This window comes from Drosophila takahashii, chromosome 2L, assembly GCF_030179915.1.
Source record: "Drosophila takahashii strain IR98-3 E-12201 chromosome 2L, DtakHiC1v2, whole genome shotgun sequence".
In the NCBI taxonomy this organism is placed as follows: Eukaryota; Metazoa; Arthropoda; class Insecta; order Diptera; family Drosophilidae; genus Drosophila; species Drosophila takahashii.
Window position 1 is genome coordinate 29,811,222 of NC_091678.1, and position 13,065 is coordinate 29,824,286.

Below are 13,065 nucleotides of genomic sequence, written 5' to 3' on the forward strand. Positions count from 1 at the left end.
TTTTTTTTTTAAATGCTATATTTCCTTGATTGATTCTATGACATCTATAAGATATCATTGACCAATTAAAAAAAAAGGTAAGCATAGAGCTAAAATGATAAATAATGACTTAATCCCAATTTATATGAACCAATATTGAAATAGAACCGAGACATTCCCCTTTGTAATAAGCGTTTATATGGCAGCTATAAGAAATAGTTGACCGATTTGAATAATTTTTTTTTTCAAAAATCAAGTTAAATTAAAAAAAAATATTGGGAAACTTATAACCCTATAAGTAATTTATTTATATTTTTTTTCTTAAAAAAACAATTTTTTTTTCATAAAAATTATCTATAAAAAAAAAAAAATTCACTAAAAAAAATTTAATTGCTTTTAACAATGCCCCATCAAAAAATATTCGATATAGGGCTCCGCTGATTTAAGGCAAGCTTTTGGCTTTTTTGCCCCACTGTGCAACGTTTTATGCGGGAGTGCGGGAATGCAGCGTTTGGTAGAAAAGGAGAATGCAATAAGATAAAACAATAACAACAAACTTTGCACAGAGACTGGGAGACTCGCGAAGCGAACGGATGTTGTTAATGACATAAAAAGCTATTTAAATGTTAGAAAATTCGAATTAAACCCCGATGGTTTATGGACAAAAAGAACAAAAATTCGGAGCGCAAGACAAAAACACGACCGTTCACTGAAAGAGCGAAAGTTTCTCAGTGGTTGCGTTTACATGAGAGGACAATCATAAATTCAATTTTTGTAATAATAACAAGTTGGTTTGTTTACCGTACGATTTTTACAAACTAAGAACTGCAATATAAAAATGTGGGAGTGATTACTAAACTCACCCGCACCAAAAAAATTATAAAAAACAAAATAAACTAAATCGTATTATTGATTTAATATCTTTTTATACCCGTTACTCGTAGAGTAAAATGGTATATTGTATTCGTGCAAAAGTATGTAACAGGGAGAAGGAAGCTTTTCCGACCCTATAAAGTATATATATTCTTGATCAGGATCACTAGCCGAGTCGATCTAGCCATGTCCGTCTGTCCGTCTGTCTGTCTGTCTGTCCGTCTGTATGAACGCTGAGATCTCGGGAACTACAAAAGCTAAAAAGTTGGGATTTCCCACACATATTCTTTGGCTTCCTACGCAGCGCAAGCTTATTTCAGCCGAGGGCCACGCCCCCTCTAACGCCCACAATCGCCCACAAAGGATTTTAAAAGGCGTCTGGCGCCTACACCTTTAGAAAAGTAAAAATGCAGTGTTATGGTGTTCATCAAGACCTATCGAAATGTAGAAGAAATTTTTCAAATCGGACCATTCGTTAAAAAGTTATGCCCGATCAAAGTTTTCTATCTCCATCTCCCTCGCACTTCCTTTAGCTGAGTAACGGGTATCTGATAGTCGGGGCACCCGAAACAAGAAATTAAATTTCTTGAAACAAGAAATGGTTTTTTAGAAACCCACCATTAAAAGAAGAAAAAATATTTCTTGAAACAAGAAAGGCGATTCTTGTTTCTAAGGTGCTTTCTTTCTTGTTTCAAGAAATTAAAGGGTTTTTTAGAAAGGCACCTTTTTAACAAGAAAATTCTTTCTTGTTCAAATTCCCTTTCAAGAAATAATATTTCTTGAAAGGAAGTTTTATACTAACACTGAAACCCTAAAAATAAAATGTAACTTGGTTTTTTCTTTTGCATGTTATATTTATCAAATAAAAACACCTCTTAACAAGTTAAAAAAGTAGTGACGACCGCACCTTCAACATACAAAAGTTCTGATATCAACATTTGTGACGAAAAACACTATGCAGCATCAAAAATTAACCTCGATGAATGCTATATTTTTGGATTCGTGACGAATTCCCAAGTTAAACTGCGTTTTCCAAAGAGTTCCCCGACGCAAGGATTCTTAGCAAAAGGACCTCAAAGTTCGAAAAATGCTGAAATTGACCAACTTTGCGGAGCTCTCAGAGGCAAATGGATGCATGGCTTGGTTCGAAGTTAAAGTTTTTTAAAAGATACACCCTTTATCTTTCAAACCCCATACATAAAATAATTTTAGGATTTTTTTTAAGGCAGAAATAAATTCCAAAAAACAACTGAAAAACATACAGCTGCGGTCAAAATAGTAGCAGTGTTGCCGCCTTGTGTTTTTAAAAGTTTCATGTTGTAATTTTTTCTTATCCAATTAGTCTAATAGTAAAATTATAATCAATACAATATTACCAGGAAAAGATCAATTACAACAACAAACTTTTAAATACACAGGGCGGCTACACTACTACCATTTTGACCGCAGCTGTATACTTTTATGTTTTTTGACTATATTTTCTAGAATTTGTTTCTGCCTTAAAAAAAATCTTAAAAATTTTTTTAATTATGGGGTTTAAAAGATAAAGGGTGTATCTTTTAAAAAACTTTAACATCGAATCAAACCATGCATCCATTTGCCTCTGAGAGCTCCGCAAAGTTGGCCAATTTCAGCATTTTTCGAACTTTGAGGTCCTTTTGCTAAGAATCCTTGCGTCGGGGAACTTTTTGGAAAACGCAGTTTAACTTGGGAATTCGTAACGAATCCAAAAATATAGCATCCATCGAGGTAAATTTAAAAAGCACTAAAAATGCTGCACAGTGAAATTATTACACTCGTCATTAAATAGACTTTCTAATCTTTTCTCATTCGGCCCGCCCTAGCAAACTATTCCAGCCTCTTTCCCTTTACACGCATTTTCTATTGCAGCGTGACGAATGAGTAAAGATTAGAAAGTCTATTTAATGACGAGTGTAATAATTTTTCGTCACAAATGTTGATATAAGAACTTTTGTATGTTGAAGGTGCGGTCGTCACTACTTTTTTAACTTGTTAAGAGGTGTTTTTATTTGATATCAGAAGTTTTTGTTTGTTTACATTTGCTTTCATAGGAGCTAATATATACATTTAAATTTAAATTGGTCAATTATAATTTTTAAACTATTGTATTTTAACAAATTAAGTTAAAAAGGCGTTGAAGTATTTCAAAATACCTTTTAAACGAGGTATAGCACATGTCTGTAGCTTCAGTAGTGTAGAACTTACGAACTAACGAAATTTAGCTATTCCTAGCTTTTTTTTCCGCTAAAGCAGCGGGTTTTTCCAAAAGTCGTAAAACAAAAGTTTTCTATTTGGAACTCCTTTAAACAATTGAAATGATTCTATGAGCCTAAAATACAGTTTGGATACCCACGCACAAAATTAAACACTCAGGATGCGTTAGTTGTTCTGAGCTGGCAAAAGTGGCTATTTTCGTTTCTGAATAACTTTTAAACGCGATTTTTTACATAAACATGATATATACCAAAATTTAAGGAATCTCAAGGGCTATACAATTTAAAGTTGTAAGGAAAATCGTTAGAGCCGTTTTTGAGAAAATTAAAAGAAAGCTAAAAAAAAAGTTTAAACAAATTTTCTTTTGTTCATATCTTTTTAACTATTACATTTACACAAATTGTATATAGAAGGCATTTATAGCATTTAAAAATACCTTTTAAACGAGATGCAACTCAAGTCTGTTGCTTTAGTAGTATAGAAGTTACGGCTTTCCGAATTTTAGCTATTTATAGCTGTTTTCCCGCTAATCTAGCGGGTTTTTCCAAAAGTGGTAGAACAAAAGTTTTTTATATCGATGTGATGAACGTCATATCAAATTTTCAGAACTTAGAAAACATATTTTGGACAAGTGGTCAAACTGACAAACAGAATTAAATTTTCATTTTGGGAAGAAGAAGAAATAGCTAAAATTCGGAAAGTCGTAACTTCTATACTACTAAAGCTACAGACTTGTGTTGCATCTCGTTTGAAAGGTATTTTTAAATGCTATAAACGCCCTTTATGTGCAATTTGTGTAAATGTAATAGTTAAAAAGATATGAACAAAAGAAAATTTGTTTAAACTTTTTTTTTAGCTTTTTTTTTAATTTTCTCAAAAACGGCTCTAACGATTTTCCTTACAACTTTAAACTGTATAGCCCTTGAGATTCCTTAAATTTTGGTATATATCATGTTTATGTAAAAAATCGCGTTTAAAAGTTATTCAGAAACGGAAATAGCCACTTTTGCCAGCTCAGAACAACTAACGCTTCCTGAGTGTTTAATTTTGTGCGTGGGTATCCAAACTGTATTTTAGGCTCATAGAATCATTTCAATTGTTTTAAGGAGTTCCAAATAGGAAACTTTTGTTTTACGACTTTTGGAAAAACCCGCTGGTTTAGCGGAAAAAAAGCTAGAAATAGCTAAATTTCGTTAGTTTGTAAGTTCTACACTACTGAAGCTACAGACATGTGCTATACCTCGTTTAAAAGGTATTTTGAAATACTTAAACGCCTTTTTAACTTAATTTGTTTAAATACAATGGTTTACAAATTATGATTGACCAATTTAAATTTAAATGTATATACTAGCTCCTATGAGAGCAAATATAAACAAACAAAAACTTCTGATATCAAATAAAAACACCTCTTAACGAGGTAAAAAACTAGTGACGATCGCACCTTCAACATACAAAAGTTCTGATATCAACATTTGTGACGAAAAATTATTACACTCGTCATTAAATACACTTTCTAAGATTTTCTCATTCGGCACGCTGCAATAGAAAATGCCTATGAAGGTAAAAAGGCTAAAATAGTATGCTAGGGCGGACCGAATGAGAGAATATTAGAAAGTGTATCACTATGGACGGCAGACCATGTAGTGACGAAGCGCACCAGGAGAGTGTGCGAAGGCGACTACTATTATATAGCCGCAAAATTGAAAATCTGCTGTGATAGTCCGATCGTAATGAGTAATACACCAATCGAAAGGTATTGCAAAAACTTAAAGGATTGCATACCAAGACCTCAAGAAAATCAATTGGCTTGGGAGAGAGAGCGGTGAAAGTGAAAAAGTGAAAATTTCGAAATTTGGAGCTGTTGGGGCCGGTGGGGATAATTGCCCCCTCGCAATGCTTTAGTTGTATTCCTTTTGAAAATACCCGTCGAATGAGGGGTCATTTGTCAAAATCCGACTCTCCGTTCAAAAGTTATAGCCAAAATAAGATTTTCTTCTTCTTCCCAAAATGAAAATTTAATTCTGTTTGTCAGTTTGTCCAAAATATGTTTTTTAAGTTCTGAAAATTTGTTATGACGTTCATCACATCGATATAAAAAACTTTTGTTCTACCACTTTTGGAAAAACTCGCTAGTTTAGCGGGAAAACAGCTATAAATAGCTAAAATTCGGAAAGCCGTAACTTCTATACTACTAAAGCTACAGACTTGTGCTGCATCTCGTTTGGAAGGTATTTTTAAATGCTATAAACGCCTTCTATATGCAATTTGTGTAAATGTAATAGTTAAAAAAATATTGACAAAAGACAATTTTTTAAAACTTTCTTTTTAGCTTTTTGTTATTTTTCTCAAAAACGGCTCTAACGATTTTCTTTAAAACTTTAAACTGTATAGCCCTTAAATTCCTTAAATTTTGGTATACAACACATTACTGTAAAAAGTCACGTTTAAAAGGTTTTTTTATACGAAAATAGCCACTTTTGCCAGCTCGAACAACTAACGCTCCCTGAGTATTGAATTTTGTGTGAGGGTATCCGAACTGTATTTTAGGGTCATGGAATCAGTAAATTTGCACTTAAGAGTTCCATATAGGAATCTTTTGTTCTACGACTTTTGGAAAAAACCGCTACTTTAGCGGGAAAAAGCTAAAATTAGCTAAATTTCGTTAGTTTGTAAGTTCTACACTACTAAAGGTACAGACATGTGCTATACCTCGTTTAAAAGGTACTTTGAAATACTTCAACGCCTTTTTAACTTAATTTGTTAAAATACAATAGTTTAAAAATTATAATTGACCAATTTAAATTTAAATGTATATATTAGCTCCTATGAAAGCAAATGTAAACAAACAAAAACTTCTGATATCAAATAAAAACACCTCTTAACAAGTTAAAAAAGTAGTGACGACCGCACCTTCAACATACAAAAGTTCTTATATCAACATTTGTGACGAAAAATTATTACACTCGTCATTAAATAGACTTTCTAATCTTTACTCATTCGTCACGCTGCAATAGAAAATGCCTGTAAAGGGAAAGAGGCTGGAATAGTTTGCTAGGGCGGGCCGAATGAGAAAAGATTAGAAAGTGTATCACTATGGACGGCAGACCATGTAGTGACGAAGCGCACCAGGAGAGTGTGCGAAGGCGACTACTATTATATAGCCGCAAAATTGAAAATCTGCTGTGATAGTCCGATCGTAATGAGTAATACACCAATCGAAAGGTATTGCAAAAACTTAAAGGATTGCATACCAAGACCTCAAGAAAATCAATTGGCTTGGGAGAGAGAGCGGTGAAAGTGAAAAAGTGAAAATTTCGAAATTTGGAGCTGTTGGGGCCGGTGGGGATAATTGCCCCCTCGCAATGCTTTAGTTGTATTCCTTTTGAAAATACCCGTCGAATGAGGGGTCATTTGTCAAAATCCGACTCTCCGTTCAAAAGTTATAGCCAAAATAAGATTTTCTTCTTCTTCCCAAAATGAAAATTTAATTCTGTTTGTCAGTTTGTCCAAAATATGTTTTTTAAGTTCTGAAAATTTGTTATGACGTTCATCACATCGATATAAAAAACTTTTGTTCTACCACTTTTGGAAAAACTCGCTAGTTTAGCGGGAAAACAGCTATAAATAGCTAAAATTCGGAAAGCCGTAACTTCTATACTACTAAAGCTACAGACTTGTGCTGCATCTCGTTTGGAAGGTATTTTTAAATGCTATAAACGCCTTCTATATGCAATTTGTGTAAATGTAATAGTTAAAAAAATATTGACAAAAGACAATTTTTTAAAACTTTCTTTTTAGCTTTTTGTTATTTTTCTCAAAAACGGCTCTAACGATTTTCTTTAAAACTTTAAACTGTATAGCCCTTAAATTCCTTAAATTTTGGTATACAACACATTACTGTAAAAAGTCACGTTTAAAAGGTTTTTTTATACGAAAATAGCCACTTTTGCCAGCTCGAACAACTAACGCTCCCTGAGTATTGAATTTTGTGTGAGGGTATCCGAACTGTATTTTAGGGTCATGGAATCAGTAAATTTGCACTTAAGAGTTCCATATAGGAATCTTTTGTTCTACGACTTTTGGAAAAAACCGCTACTTTAGCGGGAAAAAGCTAAAATTAGCTAAATTTCGTTAGTTTGTAAGTTCTACACTACTAAAGGTACAGACATGTGCTATACCTCGTTTAAAAGGTACTTTGAAATACTTCAACGCCTTTTTAACTTAATTTGTTAAAATACAATAGTTTAAAAATTATAATTGACCAATTTAAATTTAAATGTATATATTAGCTCCTATGAAAGCAAATGTAAACAAACAAAAACTTCTGATATCAAATAAAAACACCTCTTAACAAGTTAAAAAAGTAGTGACGACCGCACCTTCAACATACAAAAGTTCTTATATCAACATTTGTGACGAAAAATTATTACACTCGTCATTAAATAGACTTTCTAATCTTTACTCATTCGTCACGCTGCAATAGAAAATGCCTGTAAAGGGAAAGAGGCTGGAATAGTTTGCTAGGGCGGGCCGAATGAGAAAAGATTAGAAAGTCTATTTAATGACGAGTGTAATAATTTTTCGTCACAAATGTTGATATCAGAACTTTTGTATGTTGAAGGTGCGGTCGTCACTACTTTTTTAACTCGTTAAGAGGTGTTTTTATTTGATTTAATGACGAGTGTAATAATTTTTCGTCACAAATGTTGATATCAGAACTTTTGTATGTTGAAGGTGCGATCGTCACTAGTTTTTTACCTCGTTAAGAGGTGTTTTTATTTGATATGCATATAAGCCTACATATTAGACTGGGTCGATTTCTATGGGTCAAAAAAAGCGATAAATCGTAGGGGGAACGCAATCTAGGAAGAATTCTAAGCAATATTGCAAGATAAACTAAATCTTAAAAATAAGACCCTCCGCATTTGCAAAAGAAAAAAACCCATTATTTGATGAAAAATATCACAGTAGCCCTAAATTTTATACACTGGAATAGACCTGAAAAAAATAAAAAATCATTTGGGCGTAAAACAATCTCTGGGCATTTCTAAGCCATATTGCCCAAGAAACTATATGTCATAAACCACGTTAGACCCTCTGCTTTTGTAAGAGAAACTACTGGTATTTCGTTTTACTTTTAAGAAAAATATCATGGTAGCCGTGAAATATTTGTCAATTTTAAATTTTTCCTTTTGTTAAAAATGTTTTGTCCTCTTTAAAGACTCTTTTTCAATACTGTTATTTTGTAATACAAAATTTGTATATTAGTAACGGCTACTCAAAAATAAAATGAAATACCAGTATTTCTCTTTTGCAAATGCGGAGGATCAAACGTGGTTTTAGGCATATATTTTCTTGGCTAATATGGCTTAGAATGGTAAATTGATTATGTTCCGCCCAAACGTTTTTTATCTTTTTTCGCGTCCATACAAATGTTTCAAAGCCGAGGCTACTGAGATATTTTTCATCAAACAAGAAAGGAAGCTAGTTTTAGCCAGCCGAAGCTTATATACCCTTGCAGATCATTCCTATTAACTTACAAATCGCAAAAATGTTAAATTATTATCGTATTATTTTGACATTATTTTTTCTATCCTTCCCTATGGCAGCTAAATAAGTCGTCCGATTTTTGTTAAATTTAATTTAAAATTCGGAAATATTAAAAAAAATCATATCCTACAGTAGTAGAAAATACAAGGAAAACCAACGGAGCTATAATTTGTTTCTACTTAATTTCCCATTAATTTTTCGATCGTTCCTATATGATATAGTCATCCGATTTTGATAAAATTAAAATTGAAATTCGGAAATATTTAAAAAGAGTCATGTCCTTGAGTAGAAGAGAATACAATAAATACCAAAAAAGCTAAAATTTATTTCTCATTACTTTCTCATTAATTTTCCGATCGTTCCTATGGCAGCTATATGATAAAGTCGTCCGGTTTTTTAAATATTTAATTTGAAATTCAGAAATATTTAAAAAAAATATATCCCCAAGAGTTCTACTCTAATGTTTCAAAAAACACCGAAGCTAGAATTTTTTAACGATTTTTTTCCGATCGTTCCTATGGGAGCTATAAGATATAGTTGTCCGATCCGGTCGGTTCCGACTTATATACTACCTGCAATAAAAAAACATTTTGGGAATGTTTTAAGCCGATAGCTTAAAAACTGAGAGACTAGTTTGCGTAGAAACCGACAGACAGACGGACGATGATGCTGATCAAGAAACTGCGTTGCAAACCCTCGGCGAGGGAGATATTTATATTATATTTGAATTTAAAGTATTTGTAAAAATCGAGTCAACAAGACTAACACAGCTTCAGCTCAAGACTCCGCTCGTGCGAAGCCAACTCTTTGGATTGACTAACATAACACGAAACCCTAACTAATCGGTAAGTTACACATAAATGAATCATATCGGTCAACAGCTACAACTAAATATTAGTTTTTAGCGGATAAAGCGCGCCCCATAAAATAATCTAGCTCATAGTGCTCCTCCGATTTGCAGGAGAATATGTGGTATATGGCGGACGCATGCAGAGGCAAAAGCAAACCAGCAGACAGACCACCAGGATCTGGTCGCTCAGGGAGGCGTGGAGGCGCAGGAATTGAAGGTCAAAGATCTTCAGGCCACTTGGGTGCACTGACCATAGTTCATCAACGTCCAAAATAACACTATGCAGCATCAAAAATTTACCTCGATGGATGCTATATTTTTGGATTCGTTGCGAATTCCCAAGTTAAACTGCGTTTTCCAAAAAGCAAAAGGACCTCAAAGTTCGAAAAATGCTGAAATTGGCCAACTTTCCGGACAAAACAAACTTTTAAAAACACAGGGCAAAAATATAGCATCCATCGAGGTTATGGATGTTTGGGGCCTGTGGGGGGGACATGTCGGACCTTAGTGGGCGCCTACGCCTTCAATGGAAAAAAAAACAAAAAAATTTATAAATAAAAATATTTTTTTTCAAGCGCATTCTTTCTAATTTTAGGTATTTTTAAGTTATAAAAAATTGGTGATGGTTTTGAAAAAGCTTACCATTAATTCAAGAAAGTAATTTTCGTAAATTAATGACGAGTTGCCGTTGGATGAAATTCATAGACGATTTTTATATTTAATTTATTTATTTATTTATTTATTGTCAGGTTAAATAGGGAATTATAAATTGCCTATAACCTTGGTGTTTAATAGTAGCTATAGCTGCTGTGGCCTTAAGCTACCGATTTTTATAATTCAATGGCAAATTTCTTGAAAAAAGCCGATTTATTATATGAATGTAGAGAGTAGAGTCGGGTGCCCCGACTATCAGATACCCGTTACTCAGCTAAAGGGAGTAAGAGGAAGATGGAGATAAAAACTTTGATCCGCCGTAACTTTTTAACGAATGGTCGGATTTAAAAAATTTCTTCTACATTTCGATAGGTATTGATAAACACAATAAAACTGCAATTTTACTTTTCCGAAACATCGAAATTTTTAAAATCGTATATAAGTAATTGTGGGCGTTAGAGGGGGCGTGGCGCCCTTTTGAAACAAACTTGCGCTGCGTAGGAACTTCTAGAATCTGCATGCAAAATGTCAATCTTCTAGCTTTTATAGTTTCCGAGATCTCAGCGTTTATACGGACAGACAGACAGACAGACGGACAGACGGACATGGCTATATCGACTCGGCTAGTGACCCTGATCAATAGGGTTGGAAATGATTCCTTCTAACTGTTACATACTTTTGAACGAATTCAATATACCCTTTTACTCTACGAGTAATGAGTATAAAAATGTTGTAAAATTTAAGAGAACTTATAAAAACGCCTATAAAAACCTAATTTCGTTTTATCACTCAATGAATAAATATTCGAAATTCTTTCAGTTAGCTTTGGTGGAATTGCCGGACTGTTTCTTGGCTGCTCCTTAATAAGTGGCATGGAGTTGGCCTACTTTTTGTGTATTGAGGTACCAGCCCTTGGACTAGATGGGTTGCGACGGCGGTTCCGGGCCCGAGGACAGATGGACAGAGACATGACCACGCCAACGCTAAACTTCCAGCAAAACACACCCAGCCAGCTAATGGAAAACTACATTATGCACATAAAGGCAAAGAATGTCCAGCGGAAGACAAACTTTCAAAATTGGCAACGCATAACGTTTTCCCAAAAGCATGTCACTAAGGAGTGAATTTTTTTAAATAAAATATAAAGAACATACTTAGTGCATAAACTTTTGTTAATAGTGAATTTAGACTGCGCGCATTATTGACATGCGACGAAATGTAGCATGTTCTGATTTTTTCTCAAAGAAATCCTGTGTATAATAGAAGAAAAAAGTTTTTTGAATGTTCGACGAAGGTTTGAAAATACACTAGTTAATATAAATACACTTATCCCTCTATTTTGATGTCAGTTTTACTTAAGCGGAAAGACACATATAGAAAAAATAATTTAATAATCGTTGAGTTGCCTGGCTGCGAATACGCTTTTAGCAGCGCCCAAATGAATACACGAGGTTTATGTTCAATGATTTACTTTATTTTCACTATTTGGTGCGCTTTTAAACGTCGTCTCCGAACATCAGCAGTAAACTGTCGATCTGCATGGCTGTACGTCGCGGCCTCGAATACACCAACGCTCCGCAAGTAACGGTTCTGTTATGCAGCTGATTTGGATGGAATACCCTTTAATCGGGCTTATTAGTTTTCGCCGGCAACATTCTCCCCCCGTAAACTGCTCTTTTTGTGAGCGTGTTTACCCTCATCAGTGCCAACGTCCAGCACTGCGATCTTGGCTACGGGACTTTGAAGCCTTCCCTTGGAAGTCCTTACGGTTACCTGCCTAACCTGGCCGTCCTTCGCCAAAGATGTTTCTTCAATGATGCCTTTAAGCCAACTGTTTCGTGGCAACGATAAGGACGACGTCGCCAATGGTTATGGGTGGTCGCTTTATAAACCATTTTCCTCTTCGAGCTAGATATGGGACGTATCCGCGGACCCAGGGACTCCAGAATTGGTCAGCAAATAGTTGGGTAGACTGCCACATATGCCGCACGCTGTTTGTCGATTCGAAAACTGGCTTGTGGCCACTCGCTGATCCTAGTAGGAGGTGATTCGGCGTTAAAGCATCGTCGTCTTTTGAATCGAGTGACACGTTGACGATGAATTCCACCTCGCAAAGGGCGCTTCGAAGTGTTTGGCCCAAAATAGTACCAGAACCTAGCATTACAACATTACAACAATATTTTCTTTCGCGGCAGAACGCTTTTTGTAAGTTTAAACAAGTTTAAACGCAAAAGAAAGAAAACCGCGAAAGATTTACTCTTGAAAACGATAGCGCTTAGTGTTGAAAACGGGAACGCCTATGCTTGAATCCGAGAATTATTCTTCTTGAAACCAAGAACACTTTTACTGAAATTGAGAATACTTATTTTAAAAGTAGTGCTCTCAAACCTAGAACACGTCTTCTTGATTTTAGTAAAACCGTTCTTGGCTCACTTTTGAGCACGGAAATACTGAAATCAAGAACGTTGAGAACGGTTTTTATTCTCGGTGTGGACTTATTCAAAGTTAAAAATAACTGTTTTAAATATTTTTGTTGTTGTTTTTACAAAAAATAACTAAACGTACAAGTTCAAACAGTGAACAATTTAATTACAAACATTTCTGTAAAAGCAGCATGATGATCGAAGCATTACTTTTTAGGTACACGATCCGCAGCAGAGGAAAACATGATTTCGAGAAAAACGCATTAAAAGTAATGAAATATATCTACTGCGCAAGGAAGGTGGGTGTCGACATCTTGGTATAAGTTTCAAAATAGGTCGAGTTTCTTCGTGACACATTCTTAAAGAGTTATTTTACCAATTTGAGAAATAAAAAACAGGAAAGGAAGTTAACTTCGGCCAGCCGAAGTTTATATAACCTTTTAGGTATGTCTACTTAAAATGTTGTTTTTACATTGTCAAAAATCAAAACGCCTACTTTCT

General features: G+C 34.4%; 1 protein-coding gene and 1 long non-coding RNA gene across 4 annotated transcripts in view; both read left to right on the top strand.

The window, feature by feature from the left end:
* The window catches only part of ppk7 (pickpocket 7), a 59,328-nt gene extending 48,004 nt beyond the window's left edge, over window positions 1-11,324 (top strand). The window contains exon 5 of one of the 3 annotated variants that reach the window (XM_044393516.2): window positions 10,961-11,324. In XM_044393516.2, the coding sequence (XP_044249451.2) occupies window positions 10,961-11,265 (305 nt within the window). In that variant the 3' untranslated portion in view covers window positions 11,266-11,324. The remainder of the gene's footprint in view (window positions 1-10,960) is intronic. The other 2 variants (XM_070212380.1, XM_070212381.1) reach the window with 2 other exon arrangements.
* On the top strand, window positions 9,193-10,061 carry LOC138912277 (uncharacterized). The gene is made up of 2 exons (XR_011417794.1): window positions 9,193-9,482; window positions 9,536-10,061. It is a non-coding gene; the product is annotated as an uncharacterized lncRNA (long non-coding RNA).
* Window positions 11,325-13,065: the final 1,741 nt, after the last annotated feature.